The 12480-nt window shown below is 48.4% G+C and overlaps 2 protein-coding genes across 2 annotated transcripts; both read left to right on the forward strand.

Moving 5' to 3' along the window:
• LTHEOB_10070 (Transcription factor jumonji/aspartyl beta-hydroxylase) lies at positions 1-2269 on the forward strand (the record flags this gene model as incomplete). The annotated part of the gene is made up of 3 exons (XM_035506675.1): positions 1-852; positions 902-2001; positions 2050-2269. Coding segments are annotated over 3 exons (2172 nt in total), but the record flags the coding sequence as incomplete, so codon positions are not given.
• A 2714-nt stretch (positions 2270-4983) lies between these two features.
• On the forward strand, positions 4984-5445 carry LTHEOB_10071 (Transcription factor jumonji/aspartyl beta-hydroxylase; the record flags this gene model as incomplete). Its single annotated transcript, XM_035506676.1, has 1 exon — positions 4984-5445. One exon carries the CDS (start codon positions 4984-4986, stop codon positions 5443-5445), a length of 462 nt encoding a protein of 153 aa, XP_035368109.1.
• Between the last annotated feature and the right edge of the window lie 7035 nt (positions 5446-12480).

A 12480-nucleotide genomic window follows, 5' to 3' on the forward strand; every position in this document is an offset into this window, starting at 1 on the left:
CGCGAAGTTTCTACACCACCAACATCGCCGAACAACCCGCCTGAAACTTCCAACGAATCGCGGCACTCACCTTGTGAACTATCAACGCCGCCCACGGTGCTAACGGAGCTATGCGTGACCTCTAGCACACCGCGCGATCCAAAATCACCGACAAGGCTGATAGAGCCAGAGATCCAACAGCGCGAAAGTGATCAGCGTCGGGCCGCAGACGCTCAAAGCGACAAGCGTGCCCAACCCATCATCATCCTTTCGCCTGACCATAGTAGAGTTGATGATTCTATCGAGGTGCCTGTGGACGACTTGGGTCCGCGACCGACGTACAATGAGACCCTTGAAGCAAAATTTGACAGACTCATCAAACATGTCAATGGATTCATCAAGCCGCTTCAGGTTTCAGAGGCGACTATCGAACGTTTCCGCCCGAGTCAGAAACTGGATGACGACGGCATCTTATTGGTGCTGGGTAAGATTCTTCCCAAGTCATCTGAGGCGTTGATAGCAACCTTTGCGATTCAAAATCCGCCAAAGAGTCTTTGCCACCGGTACACTGAGAGCGACGTCTCTTCGTCCATGCCTCCGCTTTTGAGACATAACACGGAATCTACCCACCTGTTTATTGCTTGTAACGTCAATTCTACTTCTCTGGAGAGCATTTGGGGAGGGTCTTGCAACCATTGGATTCTCGTCGTCGTCGATCTCCAAAAGAATCAGAAGGTCTATGTTTTTGGCAACGAAGGAGGGCACGGGGCTGAAGCCGAGGTTTTGGCCTACAATATCGGCCTGTTCGTGAACAACTATCGGAGATCCGAAGGTGTTGATCCAATCTCGTGGTCGAATCCAGAAATCTATCCTGTAAGATGCGACATCCCTGAGTATTTCGTATTGGCTAAGTCCTACCTAGTTGTATCCAACCGGCAAGATTCCAGACAGCTATAACTGCGGTGTGGCCGTAATATCACGTGCCGAGGCGTTTCTATACCCCAAAAAGGCCTTGAAAGTATCTACCGAAACCAGCATCGCCGAACTCAGCAGCCAACTGGACAGATTGCGGGTCGTCTATCTCGAGTCCATCTCTCAATCATGCGACAATGCAGCAGAGGATGCCAAAGAAGAACTTCATCTTCTGCAAGGATCAAGGAAGAGAAAGCAGCTATCTGCTTCAACGGGAAAGCCCGTCAAGGTTAAGGTACCTTCGAAGAAGCTCAAGAAATCAAATCTTTCGTCGCTTCCTCCAGCTGTACTGGGCGCTCAACCACAAACTCAACAATGGGAAAGATGCCTTCGCCTCGCCGCCGAGCAGAGCGGCTTCTCCGGGCCGGGAATTGTTGAGGCTTTTCGGAATGCACCTGAGAATCAGCCCATACACAAGATCGTCGAGGTCCTCCAATTGATCTGTGAAGTTGCCAACGCAGAAACCCTTATTCAGCTCAAGAGTGTCCTCTGCGAGCCAACAGTCCTCGAAAAAGGATTTGATGAGGATATCGGAAAGGTGATAAACCTTCACCATCTCATCATGGAATATGGTGATGAGTCTTTTATTGCAAGGTTCCGAAGGTTTGAGTGTCAGGTCCTCTACTTTGAATGGTTTGAGTCCCAGAGACTTTCGAAGAGGAACAGGATGAAGGAGGAAAAAAACAGGAGAGACAACGTGATCAAATTCAAAAAAAGACACGGTGTAGAGGACGACATCCAAGAAGACCGCAAAGTTGACAATAGAGACGCACAACGCCATTTGAAAGACGAAATCATCGAAAAGATTGCGGCTCATGGAAACAAAGATGAAAGCAGGGTCCGTCAAGAGCTCAACACCAACTATAAGGAAGGGCGGATTTTGCACGCATTTCTCAGCCCACAGGACAGCCGATCTGCAAGACGCCATGTGAGGTTCCTCTCATTACTTCCTCTGTACAAGAAGTGGACTCGACCACCAGTCCTGAATGTAATGGCCCATGACCCACCAGAGACGCATGGGATTCTGGAAAAGAAAATTGGAGGCAAGAAGTACTTACCCTCAACCTCTTCAATACAAACGTCGCTGACACTTCTCAGAGTTCTTGATCTCAATCAGCAGCTCGCAGACTACTTCGGAAGAGCCCTGTTCATCGCCCGGCCTGAGCTTCAGGAGATAGAATCATGCTATCTGCCTAGAGGGAGTGACGCAGCGCTGCCTGAGACTGTTCGCCTAATGTCGGAAGAAGACGATTCGATTAGGAGGATCAAACCAGCGGACATTGCATGGCTATTCAAGTCAGACGATACCGCTGGATAGCACCAGGAGAGGTTAGCTTGTGGAGGAGGAGGCGTGGATGTCGCGACGGGGCGAAGGGCAGAGCTAAAGTGAAGCCAGCACCAGAGGCAAGAACAAGTGGTGGAAGCGATCGCCAACCGGGGGGGGGCGGTTGGCTTGCGTGAAAGGGGTCGAGGTCACCAAGAAATCTATTGTACGCTGCAGTTTGTAAATATACTGATTTCCTGGCTCGGGATGCCACGGTTCTTAGAATAAGGCCGTGTTCATAGTTGCTAAGATCCCCTTTGGATGGAGTAAGTTGATTATCTTTAGGATGGCACCCAGGAACGAAACTCTGGCTTTTCCGACTGCGCTGAAGCGAAGGTTCGGCTAAAATGACCTAGGTCTTCTCTCCTATAAACTGGGGATCCTTGTCGATGTCTGCCAAGCCTTCTGCGGCACAGTGAAAAAGAAAGGAGAAAGGGAAGGAATGAACGAGAAGAGGCAACGGGCGCTTAAAGTGGGGTGGACGATCGCTGGAACCTTAAAGGAAGCATTGCGGCACAGTCGAGAGGCGCCTGGCGCCTAGTGCTTTTTCGAAATATCGGTTATCCCCCACACTACTTTAACCGCCCGTCGCCTCTTCTCTTTCCTCTCCCATTCTTTTAGTACCTCCTACTGAGAGCATAGCACGATCACGAACAACCTTCTTTCTACTCCTCTACTCAGCGAATATGCAGCCAGTAGTAAAGCAGCTCAACACAAAGGGCTCCCAGACATCATCCCTACCCTTGGAGCTAGAGTTGCAATTCCTTCGAGACATCGTGCAGTCTAAGATTATAGAGCTCTTCCGCACTCACGCGCATTGTACCGGTTTAGTCCGTGGTGAGCTTAGGGAATTCTTTAGGGAGCTGGATGCATACGTTGATGCAGCCCATTCTCTGAGTACCAAACCTGAGGCTGCTTTACCTTCTCCAACTGATATACGTGAACCTGTCCCACTATCCGGAGCCAACGGCCGACTGTCAGCTGGCTCCGGATACTACCAAGTTGTGAACTCTGGTCCTAATCTTGCCATGCCTGCAAACTTTGTGGAGTCCGAATGGACCGGGCCGCCTGGAAACTATCGATTTTGCAGAAGAGAGAAGTGCGGCCCACATTCAATCGCACTCACCCAACCTCAAATTCAGCAGCCAAGCTGTGATTCTGAGCATGAAGCAACAGAGGTGACTGACGGATCACCAAGTTCAATCCAAAAACAAGGCCTAGATCCAGCCTCCGAAGAGGTGGATGATGCCATCAATTTGTTCCTAGACGGCATGCCGAAAGATCCACTCAGCGGGCCAGAACCATCTCCAGACGAGCAATTCCCTGGAGCACCGGACGGCCACTCCGTTCACGCACAGACGCCATCAGGATTTCCCAGAAGCCCTAGTGCGTCAAACGACAGTTCCTCCGATACGCGGACACCATCGGATGCGCCAGAAGCCCTCAGAAGCTCAAACAACGAGCCTTGTGGAATTCCAACGCCACCAACTGTCTTTACAGAACCAGAAGCTCAACACGAAAGCAAGGCCGGTCTTGGAAACGCTTGTGATGCCGTAACCACAGGCCCTATCATCCTGCCTTCGGATGACGAAGATGACATGGCAGATGCTATCGAGCTAGCGACAGATGAGTCATGTCCAGGAATCAGGATCGGAGAGGCTGTGGAAACGAGATTGAACCGCGTGATTGAGCAGCTTCTTCCATTCGCCGAAGGCCTCGGAATCTCAAGGGAAATCGTCGATCGTTTCCGTCTGGATACGAAACTCAACGATGACGCCATCACCTTGACGCTGAAAAAAAATCTTACCCGAGAGAGTGGACGTTCTGGTAGCATCTCATGCGATCAAAAACCCTCCCGGCCCAGGCACCTCTTTCCGCCATGTTGTAGGCATTTCACCATCTGTGCCATCGACTCTGTCCCACAAACTGGGATCTAGTCACCTGTGTATTGTTTGCAACGTCGAGTCTAGTTCTCTGGAATGCGTCTGGAAAGGTTCTGGAGACCACTGGATCCTCGCTGTCGTTGACTTTTCTGGCAAGCAAGTCCACATCTATGGTAATGAAGGGAGGCACGACGAAAGTGCCAAAGCAATGGCATGCAACATCGGTGATTTTGTGAACAATCACAGGATAGCCAAGGGGCTTTCCGCGGTTTGCTGGAAGAACCCTAAAACACATCCGGTAAAACACTAATAGTGCCTGTTACGTCTATTGTATTGCTAACAGGTGTTTAGTTGTACCCTACAGGCAGCTTCCCAGATTGCCACAATTGCGGAATTGCCGTGATATCGCGAGCTGAGGCATTCGTATATCCAGAAAGAGCCTTAAAAATGCCCAATAACACCAGCGCCCCGGAACTCAGCAAGCAGCTGAACGAACTGCGGGGAGTCTACCTCGAGTTGATCTTTCAGCTATGCCAACGTGTGAAGGATGACGAAACCGAAAGACTTTTTCTTAGCCCGGTCTCGAAATGCAAAAAGAGGGCATCTCCATTTCCAGACACAACCCCAACCAAGGTCATTGTCATGGGGGAGCATCTCAGGCGAAGAGCCACGTCTCCCTCTCCACTGGTATCGACAGTCCCGCAGCCAGAAGCTCAAAAGTGGGAAGCTTGTCTCCTTCGTGCTGCAGAGAGTAGGGGCTTCCACGGTCAAGGAATACTCAAGGCTTTCAGAAATGCGCCAGCAAGCCAATCCACCTTCAAGACAATGAGGATCTTGCAGTACATTTGTGAAGTTGCCAACACAGAACTACTACGCAAAATCAGGGATATCATCCACGAGCCAAGAAAAGTCAAAGAGTCTGCAGCTCACACGGATCGAGTTATCAACCTCTACGTTCGGATCAGAAAGTTCGACAAAATCTCCATCTTGGCGCAGTCAGCCAAATACAAATGCCAGCTGCTCTATTACGAGAATTTTGAGACGGACGTATCTTCCAAGAAGGCTCAGATGCAGGCCGAGAAACAGAAGTACGATGTCAAAAGAATGGCCAACCGGAGGAGAGGCTTGCCATTACCGGTTCGGGGCGAAGAAAGCGGGAAAAGTGGGCAGAGTGCCGATGCCTCCGTGAGGGACGAGTATACTGACAAGATCGCATCCCAGACGGGTTTGAATAGAGTCACTGTGCGGACTGAGCTCAACCAGAATCTAAGGAAGGTAGAATACTGAGCCATCTTCTCGGTCTGCGGTGCGGGCGTGGAGATCGACGGAAATTGAGTTTTATACTATTGCTCCCTTTGTACGAAGCGGCAAATCCGTCGCCAGCCCTCGATATCATGGCTCACCATCCACCAGAGCAAGTTCGATGCTTTTCGAGAAGCTTTTCAAGTAGAGAGTATGTCCTCCCAAGCCTTTAGTTTGAATTGTACTAAGCGTTCTAGAATGTTAGATCTCAGCGAAGAGTCTGCACGGTATTTTACAATGTCACTCTTTACTGCACGCCCTGAGCTTGCAGAGATTGATTCATACCTTCCTGGAGCGGACTTCACGTGTGAGCAGCTTCAGAATACTATATTGGATGATCCTGTTGATCTCATCCCGCCGAAGTCCACCTGTCTAGCGAGAGCAAGCGACGAGCAAATCAGAGAGACGAAACCAAAAGACATCGCTAGGCTGTTTCAGCTAGACTACCCTGGGAAATTACAATTGGAACTCGGAGAAGGGTAGAAATTTTCTGTATATAGTCTGGAAAGTGCATATAACTAGGGTAAATCAATTTGATTCATTCAACACGGTAGGTCTCGCAGTTAATGGATTAGCTTTATAGGAGGCTATCTCTGCTAAGGTATTCTATCTACAAACAAAACAATCATCATATCAGTTTAAGAGCCCGTCTGATGACGCCTGGACTCTGCTCGGACTCATTCCTCCGGTGAAGGCAGTAAGATTCTATTCGAAGCAAAGTAATCATGAATTTTGCGTATCCAATCCGACTGGACTGAGCAGCACTCCTGAGTCTTCTCAATGCTTAGGAGCCCGACTTGCTGTTCACGTGAGTGAATTAGGTTCCAAAGCTTGGCTTCCTCATTGACGTCTGCTATTTGTTCAATCTCCATGCTCGATGGGTTGGAACCCTGTAGCGACGTTCTGTAGATCCAGGACAACGCATCTTCTGCTTCTTTATAAATATAGCGGAGGACCTGCAATTCAGGAAAAGCTAAATGATGGTCTTCAAGGAGTTGTTTTAGGAAATCGTCGCGAACTTTCTGTTCTGTTACTCGAATCCCATCTAGGATAACCAAGTCTTGCGGATGAAGTCGGTAGTCTAGATCAAGCTCTTGCCGACAATTTGGACAACTTCTATTCATCCCTATTTTCACCCACTTCTCAATGCAGTACCTGTGGAACTGGTGCCCAGCTTCACACGAAAATAGTGGTATTTCAAGTGGCCTGAAACAGATGGGACAGTTCTCAACCTCATCATCTGGGCGAGCATCGACGTTTAAGTTTTGCCCAAATGGTGTTGTGGTTGATGCAGTAGCTGACAAGGTCTGTCTGTTGGTCTGACTGGTTGAGGTGACGGGTGCAATCTCCAGCGTCTGAAGTGGCTCGATCAGCGGCTGGACCGTCTCTTCAAGCGACGAAAAATTCGACGTATGTCTATCCGCACTTACGTCAGGAATGCTCGCAGCTCTGCGTGAGGCTGAGATGGCATTAGCCTGATGGAAGCTGGGTGGATCTCTGACCCGACGTGAGGCTGATTGATTGCTACTAGGATGCAAGCGTGTTTCCCCAATGCCACGATGGTAATAGCAGCACCTCGCGCTGCTTCGAAGGATATACGACCGCAAGCAATCCATATGGTAACATGATCCGCAACAGTCGAAAGTAGTGTAACCCTGGGCGCGAGAAACATTTCTTCTGCAGCCGACACAGGTTGATCGTGTATCTGATTGTGCGAAGTATATTGTGAATCGGGTAAGAGTATCAAACTCTACTTCCGACATCATCCAAATCCTATAGGACGTTGCGACCCTCGTTAACCTAGCGGGAGCTCGGCAATCTATGCATTTAGAACCGCTCGCCTCTAAGAACGCTCTTAAACAATCTAAGTGGCATCGATGATGGCAGTGATCAGTTAGACTAACATGGATTTCATCGCCTCTGATCCAAGCGCCACAATGGACGCATAGCCGCATAGGTGGGAATCCGTTTTGTTGAGAAAACCCGGTGACAGTATCGTAGTATACGACCACTGGTGTGCGATAGGGAGTAATAGTAGACATTGCGGGAAAACTCTCTGACAGACAAAGGGGTGTATTCTGGGGAGAGAAGCTAGTCGGACAACGACGTTTCTTATAGAAATCTCTCAAACTATCCTTTAGAAGTTCTAAACAAAATGTTCGCCATCGGTATATAGCTTAAATCTTTCTCGATCTAAGTATAAATCTTTATATAGAGCTTCTTCAATCGTAACCGTACTGCCCGAGTTGACTTAAGCTAATAATAGATATAATAAATACCTTATCTAAATGTGTGAGGGATTGTAGTTAGAGGAAGCCTCAATCACTATAACGAAGACGATCGGTGTTGTGACAAATTATAATGGGCGCTTAAGGCCTAAAAATATATCCTTGGCGGATAGTGCCGTTGCTGACCTAGTCTAGAGTAGAAATTAGGATATAAGTCACACAAACGAGAAGTTGGGCGAAATACGCCGAAGATGAGCTTCAAATCTGTCGTTCGCATCAGGGAGCTGTACCACCATATAGCGGTCTACTTATCCAGTACGGATGCATACAGTCTCTCTCAAGCAATCGACCAACCCTTCGAGGGCTACGAGAAGCACCTCCTACAGCCATGGAGAGACTGCTTTACCAACTTGGACTGGACCAACGCTCTCATAAAAATTCTAGAGGTGGCGGGACTTAACGCAGAGGTGCTCGTGGTAGGACCTTACATAGTCTTGCCTCAGTCTCTCTCATGCACATACGACTACTCGGTGCTTCGGAAAGAGCTTGGACGACTCAAAATGCCGTATCTAAACATACATGTGGTTCTTAACAATCCACCGCCTCTATCTTTCAGGAGCCTATGGGCCCTTAAGCGACAGCTGCGGTGGCTGATGTACCATCTTAATTGCATAGATACCTCTCTTGGCACGGGAAACTTCACCCTTGAGGTTATCCAATCCACCAATTGCGCACCTCTGATCAGATACTGCGCTCCTATGCGAGGCACAGGCACACGTCATACTAGTAAAGCCTCTTCGAACTTTAAAGAGGATTTCGATCGAGGTAGCCTTCTCGTCGCTATCTCCGTCCCACCACACAATCATAAAGGGATGAGTCTGAATCGCGGAAAACCATCCAAGGCGCGGCAAGCACAGTTGAACATATTGGCCAGCTTTAACCTTCCACGGCCGTTTTGGGGTGATCCTTGCAGAGATAGCACCGGCATGGTGGCGGATTTCCCCTGTTGCTCTCCGCCCACTCCAGCCGGTGTTGCGATAGAGGAACAACAAGAGCTGTAGAACCAAGCCTCCAGCGAAGATTCCAATAGATAGCAGAAAATAGAGGAATTCCATCCTGTCGCCCCCACTCGTATGCCTCCAGATTACATACGTGGCGAAGACAGACAAAAGGACGTGAGACTTCACGAAGATCTCGTAGAAAAATCGTCGAAATACGGGAAAGATTGTTAGGGCGGCGATAGCGACGGCAGCCTGGCTAGGTTAGTAGCTGCCTCTGCTAGTCGTAGGTAGCGTACAAGAAGACCGAATAACTGTTTCCCTTTCTTGACCGAAAACTTTCCGTCCGCTAAAGAGATTCCAACATAAAGGCTAAATTGGACGGTAGTCATCACTGCTAAAGCCCTGTGGGCTTGCTTGAAGGATTTTAGGGAAAGTCCGAGCAGGTTAGCCGCGAATCCAAGGTTGCTGGAAAATACAAGAGGCCCAAAGTTCAATAGCGCCAGCTTTCCTACTCGTAGGCCTATCTCCCTTCGACTAGGAAACCCCCATAGGTTACAAGTAGCAGTTCCTGCCCAAAAAATCATGTGAGAGAGGAAGCTGAGCCATGAGATTGGACCAATCAATGAATGTCGTTTTATAAACTGACGTAGGATGAGTTGCCGCAGCACGTAAAACCTCACTATTCGATATATTTTCCTTACTATGGGTCTCAAGCCAAGGTAGAACCGGAAGGTCATAGTGATGAAGAAGAGGGTGGCAAAACTGCCGAGCAAGGCAAAGCAGTAGATGTAAGATGAATCCATGTTATCTCTTAATTGGGTGTCGAGAGAGCTTCATCCGTCTCGAACGTACCCTTATAAACGAGTCTGACTGATTTGTGAGCCCTATTTATAGAATCTCACACCGGTGCTGCTGAAGCGCCCAATAAACCCATTTCTAAATTTAGGCTCGCATGTAGTATTTATGAGATTGAGGTCGTGTGCAGCAGTGGAGCGGACAGACATGGCGAACATCCGGCTAGACGTTAATACTCAGTCTGAGCGAGCCTCCTTCAGGAAGCGGACCGCAACCATGGTCAAAAAGGCCAAAGAGTTAAGCGAGCGCTGTAGAGCAGATTTTTGCATCCTCATCAGGCATGAGGGGAAGTTGCACGCCTTTTCGTCCAAAAATCTATGCGCATGGCCGCTTGACCTTAACAACGTAAGAACATCCTCCTGATCCACAAATAACACGCTGAACGATACAGGCAGGAGAGGATGTTCTGCCGATCACGTACCTACGTGCAAGACGCACGAGAAGTGACAAAGGTCGAAAAAGGCAAAAAGGCTCTGTTTCACAGTGCAAGGCTAAAGTAAGGGCGGCGAAGCTTAAACCACCACCAGTGCTTTCACCAGCTGTAGAGAGGGGAGGATGTAGAGGCGAGTCGGCTACTCATGGCTTATAATAGTTGTGTCGCCGATCATCTCCCTAGAAAGCGGTCTTATAGATCTTCAATCGACCTATAGCAAACCCTTTGTCTTCTGATCGATTTTCATGTAGATGTCTATGGCATCCGTTCCATCAATCCTTGATCCATGACGCACAACAGTTTTTAGTAAATTTACATTATCACTACTTGTGCTGACTACCAAAATATCCGCACTTGTTTGCATTTAATATACAAGATCCACTCTCTAGAACTAGCTAGTCTTCATCAATGAAACTAAAGCGTTTATTTGGTGGGAAACCCCTCTGTTCTCAGGCTTCTCTTACACAGCCTACGATATCGCATGCCGAGAGTGCTTTGAGGGTAACGCTTTCCAAACCTCGCTTCGAAAATTCTTATGATTTCCTTCCATGTCAACCCTCTTGCCCTTAGTTCAATAAGAAGATCATTCTCAGCTTGATACAAGCAGCGAGCAGTCTGCTTTTAATCCCATCTTGCAATGAATTGCTGATGAAGTTCTTCTAGATAGTTTCTTCCGACGGCCAAGGTGCCGGTGAGAGTTGGGGGCTTATAGCATCTTTGTAGCCAGACACATCGTGGAAGTGGAGGAAGTAGAATTAAGGAAATTGTTTTTCGGGTGATTTGAGATTCTGTGGAGCAACAAAGTCTCGCGTATTTAAGAGTTGGCTCGAAGATTTCTTCAGTGATGGTCCATTCGATATAACCCGAGGGCTCATGTAAGCGCCTAATGTGTAAAATTAGCCAGAAAAGCCACAGTTCCTACCACTAGCTGGAGATATACACTCATCTTTCTCAGCCGCGCGGTACCGCTGGCCCTTATTTCCGTCTCGCGACTTAACGCTTGCAGGCAAAGCCTAACTCGGGTCGGTTTCTCCCTTGCCACTAAAATAGAACCCGTGCCCAATGCCGTAGTATTTCTCAAGTGAACTAGTGTGATCACCTGTCTGCAACCCTCACCTATGCGACATGGAAGATAAGCCACTGGGCGCTTAAGCAGACTGAAATAAGATGACCTTCGCTGTCTCTCCCCTCAGGTGTTCTACCCATCCTCTAGAAAGGAGAACCTACTCCAAATGCTGCTCATCATTGCTTTCTTTTCCTCCGTGCGGAGGCCAGCAACACGATTGCCTGCAATACCCCGAGAACTGTAACCATCGAGTCAATAACAACGACAACAGTAACGCTTGTGCAAGGAGTTCTTCCAGGCAGTGCTATTTCTGCCGTTCCCAATGGCAGGCCTTCTCTACCTTCTTCAACGATGCCACCAACGGTTACACCCGGCCTGAGTATTCCTCAATTTCCGCTAGGGACGACTCCTCCGCTCATAGCGACGATGGCGAGTACCGGACAGCCTCGAAATCTAACAGCTCCTACAACATGGGCTTTCTCGGGAAAGTGGTCTCCGCCGGTTCCTACACCACAACCGACTCCAAGCACGTCTATCGTAGCAAGCTCGGGAAGCCCAGCTTCTGGTACTTCGCTCATATCGAGACTAGCTCTTTCTATTACCATTCTTTCTGTTTTTGTCGCTACCGGTATACACAACTGATGACGAATCTGTCAGCTCTCAGGATCGTTTTTCTTTAGATTTTAGCTTCCATTCTACGACACAAGGAGCATTAGTATTTAGAATCATGGCAGCTGACTACTTTATTCATTTATTTGTTTGAGAATCACCATGATAGTGAACTAATCAAGTTGGTCTTCTATTCTTGAGCAGCGAGTGTGAGTGTTCTATTATGCAATATTCTACTCCTAGTAGCGTTTCCTATACATCGAAAGTATGAGAGCCCCTTATTTGCCTTCAAGCTTCGTCTGTACTTCTACCGTTGGTGCATCCGCCATCCTTTAAATCCAACCTCTTTTTACCAGCTCCCTGCGCAAGTCGATCATCGATGTTTTGTAACAGATCATAGATCTCGCGAACCCAAGACTCAAGACGCTCCAAAAACCTCCTCATCGTGTTCATTTCAGCGATACTGTCTTTGTTGCTGTAATTACATCAGCAAAGTATATAAGCTTCAACCGATCTACTTACTCCGTACACAAATCCTCCACCTTCTAACAGAGGCTAGAAATGCTCTGTAGTGTCCGCTTCTCGTCCTCGGATAGGAGAGACATATCTTGGGTACAGCTTTGGGTCACCTCATCTGTATTGGCCCAAGCAGAGTTGTCTGTCGTGATATTGGGGTGGCTACCCGTGTCCTGACACAGGTTCGCGAACTCGCCATACTGGGCATCCGAAATGCCATCAAAAAAGAGTTCTTCAAACGTGAACTCATCATGGCGTCGTCAAAGTTCATGAGTTATCACCTTTTCAAGGAGCCGGCGGCGAGCTTTATGG

The sequence above is a fragment of the Lasiodiplodia theobromae genome (assembly GCF_012971845.1).
Source record: "Lasiodiplodia theobromae strain AM2As chromosome Unknown scaffold_36, whole genome shotgun sequence".
Taxonomy (NCBI): Eukaryota; Fungi; Ascomycota; class Dothideomycetes; order Botryosphaeriales; family Botryosphaeriaceae; genus Lasiodiplodia; species Lasiodiplodia theobromae.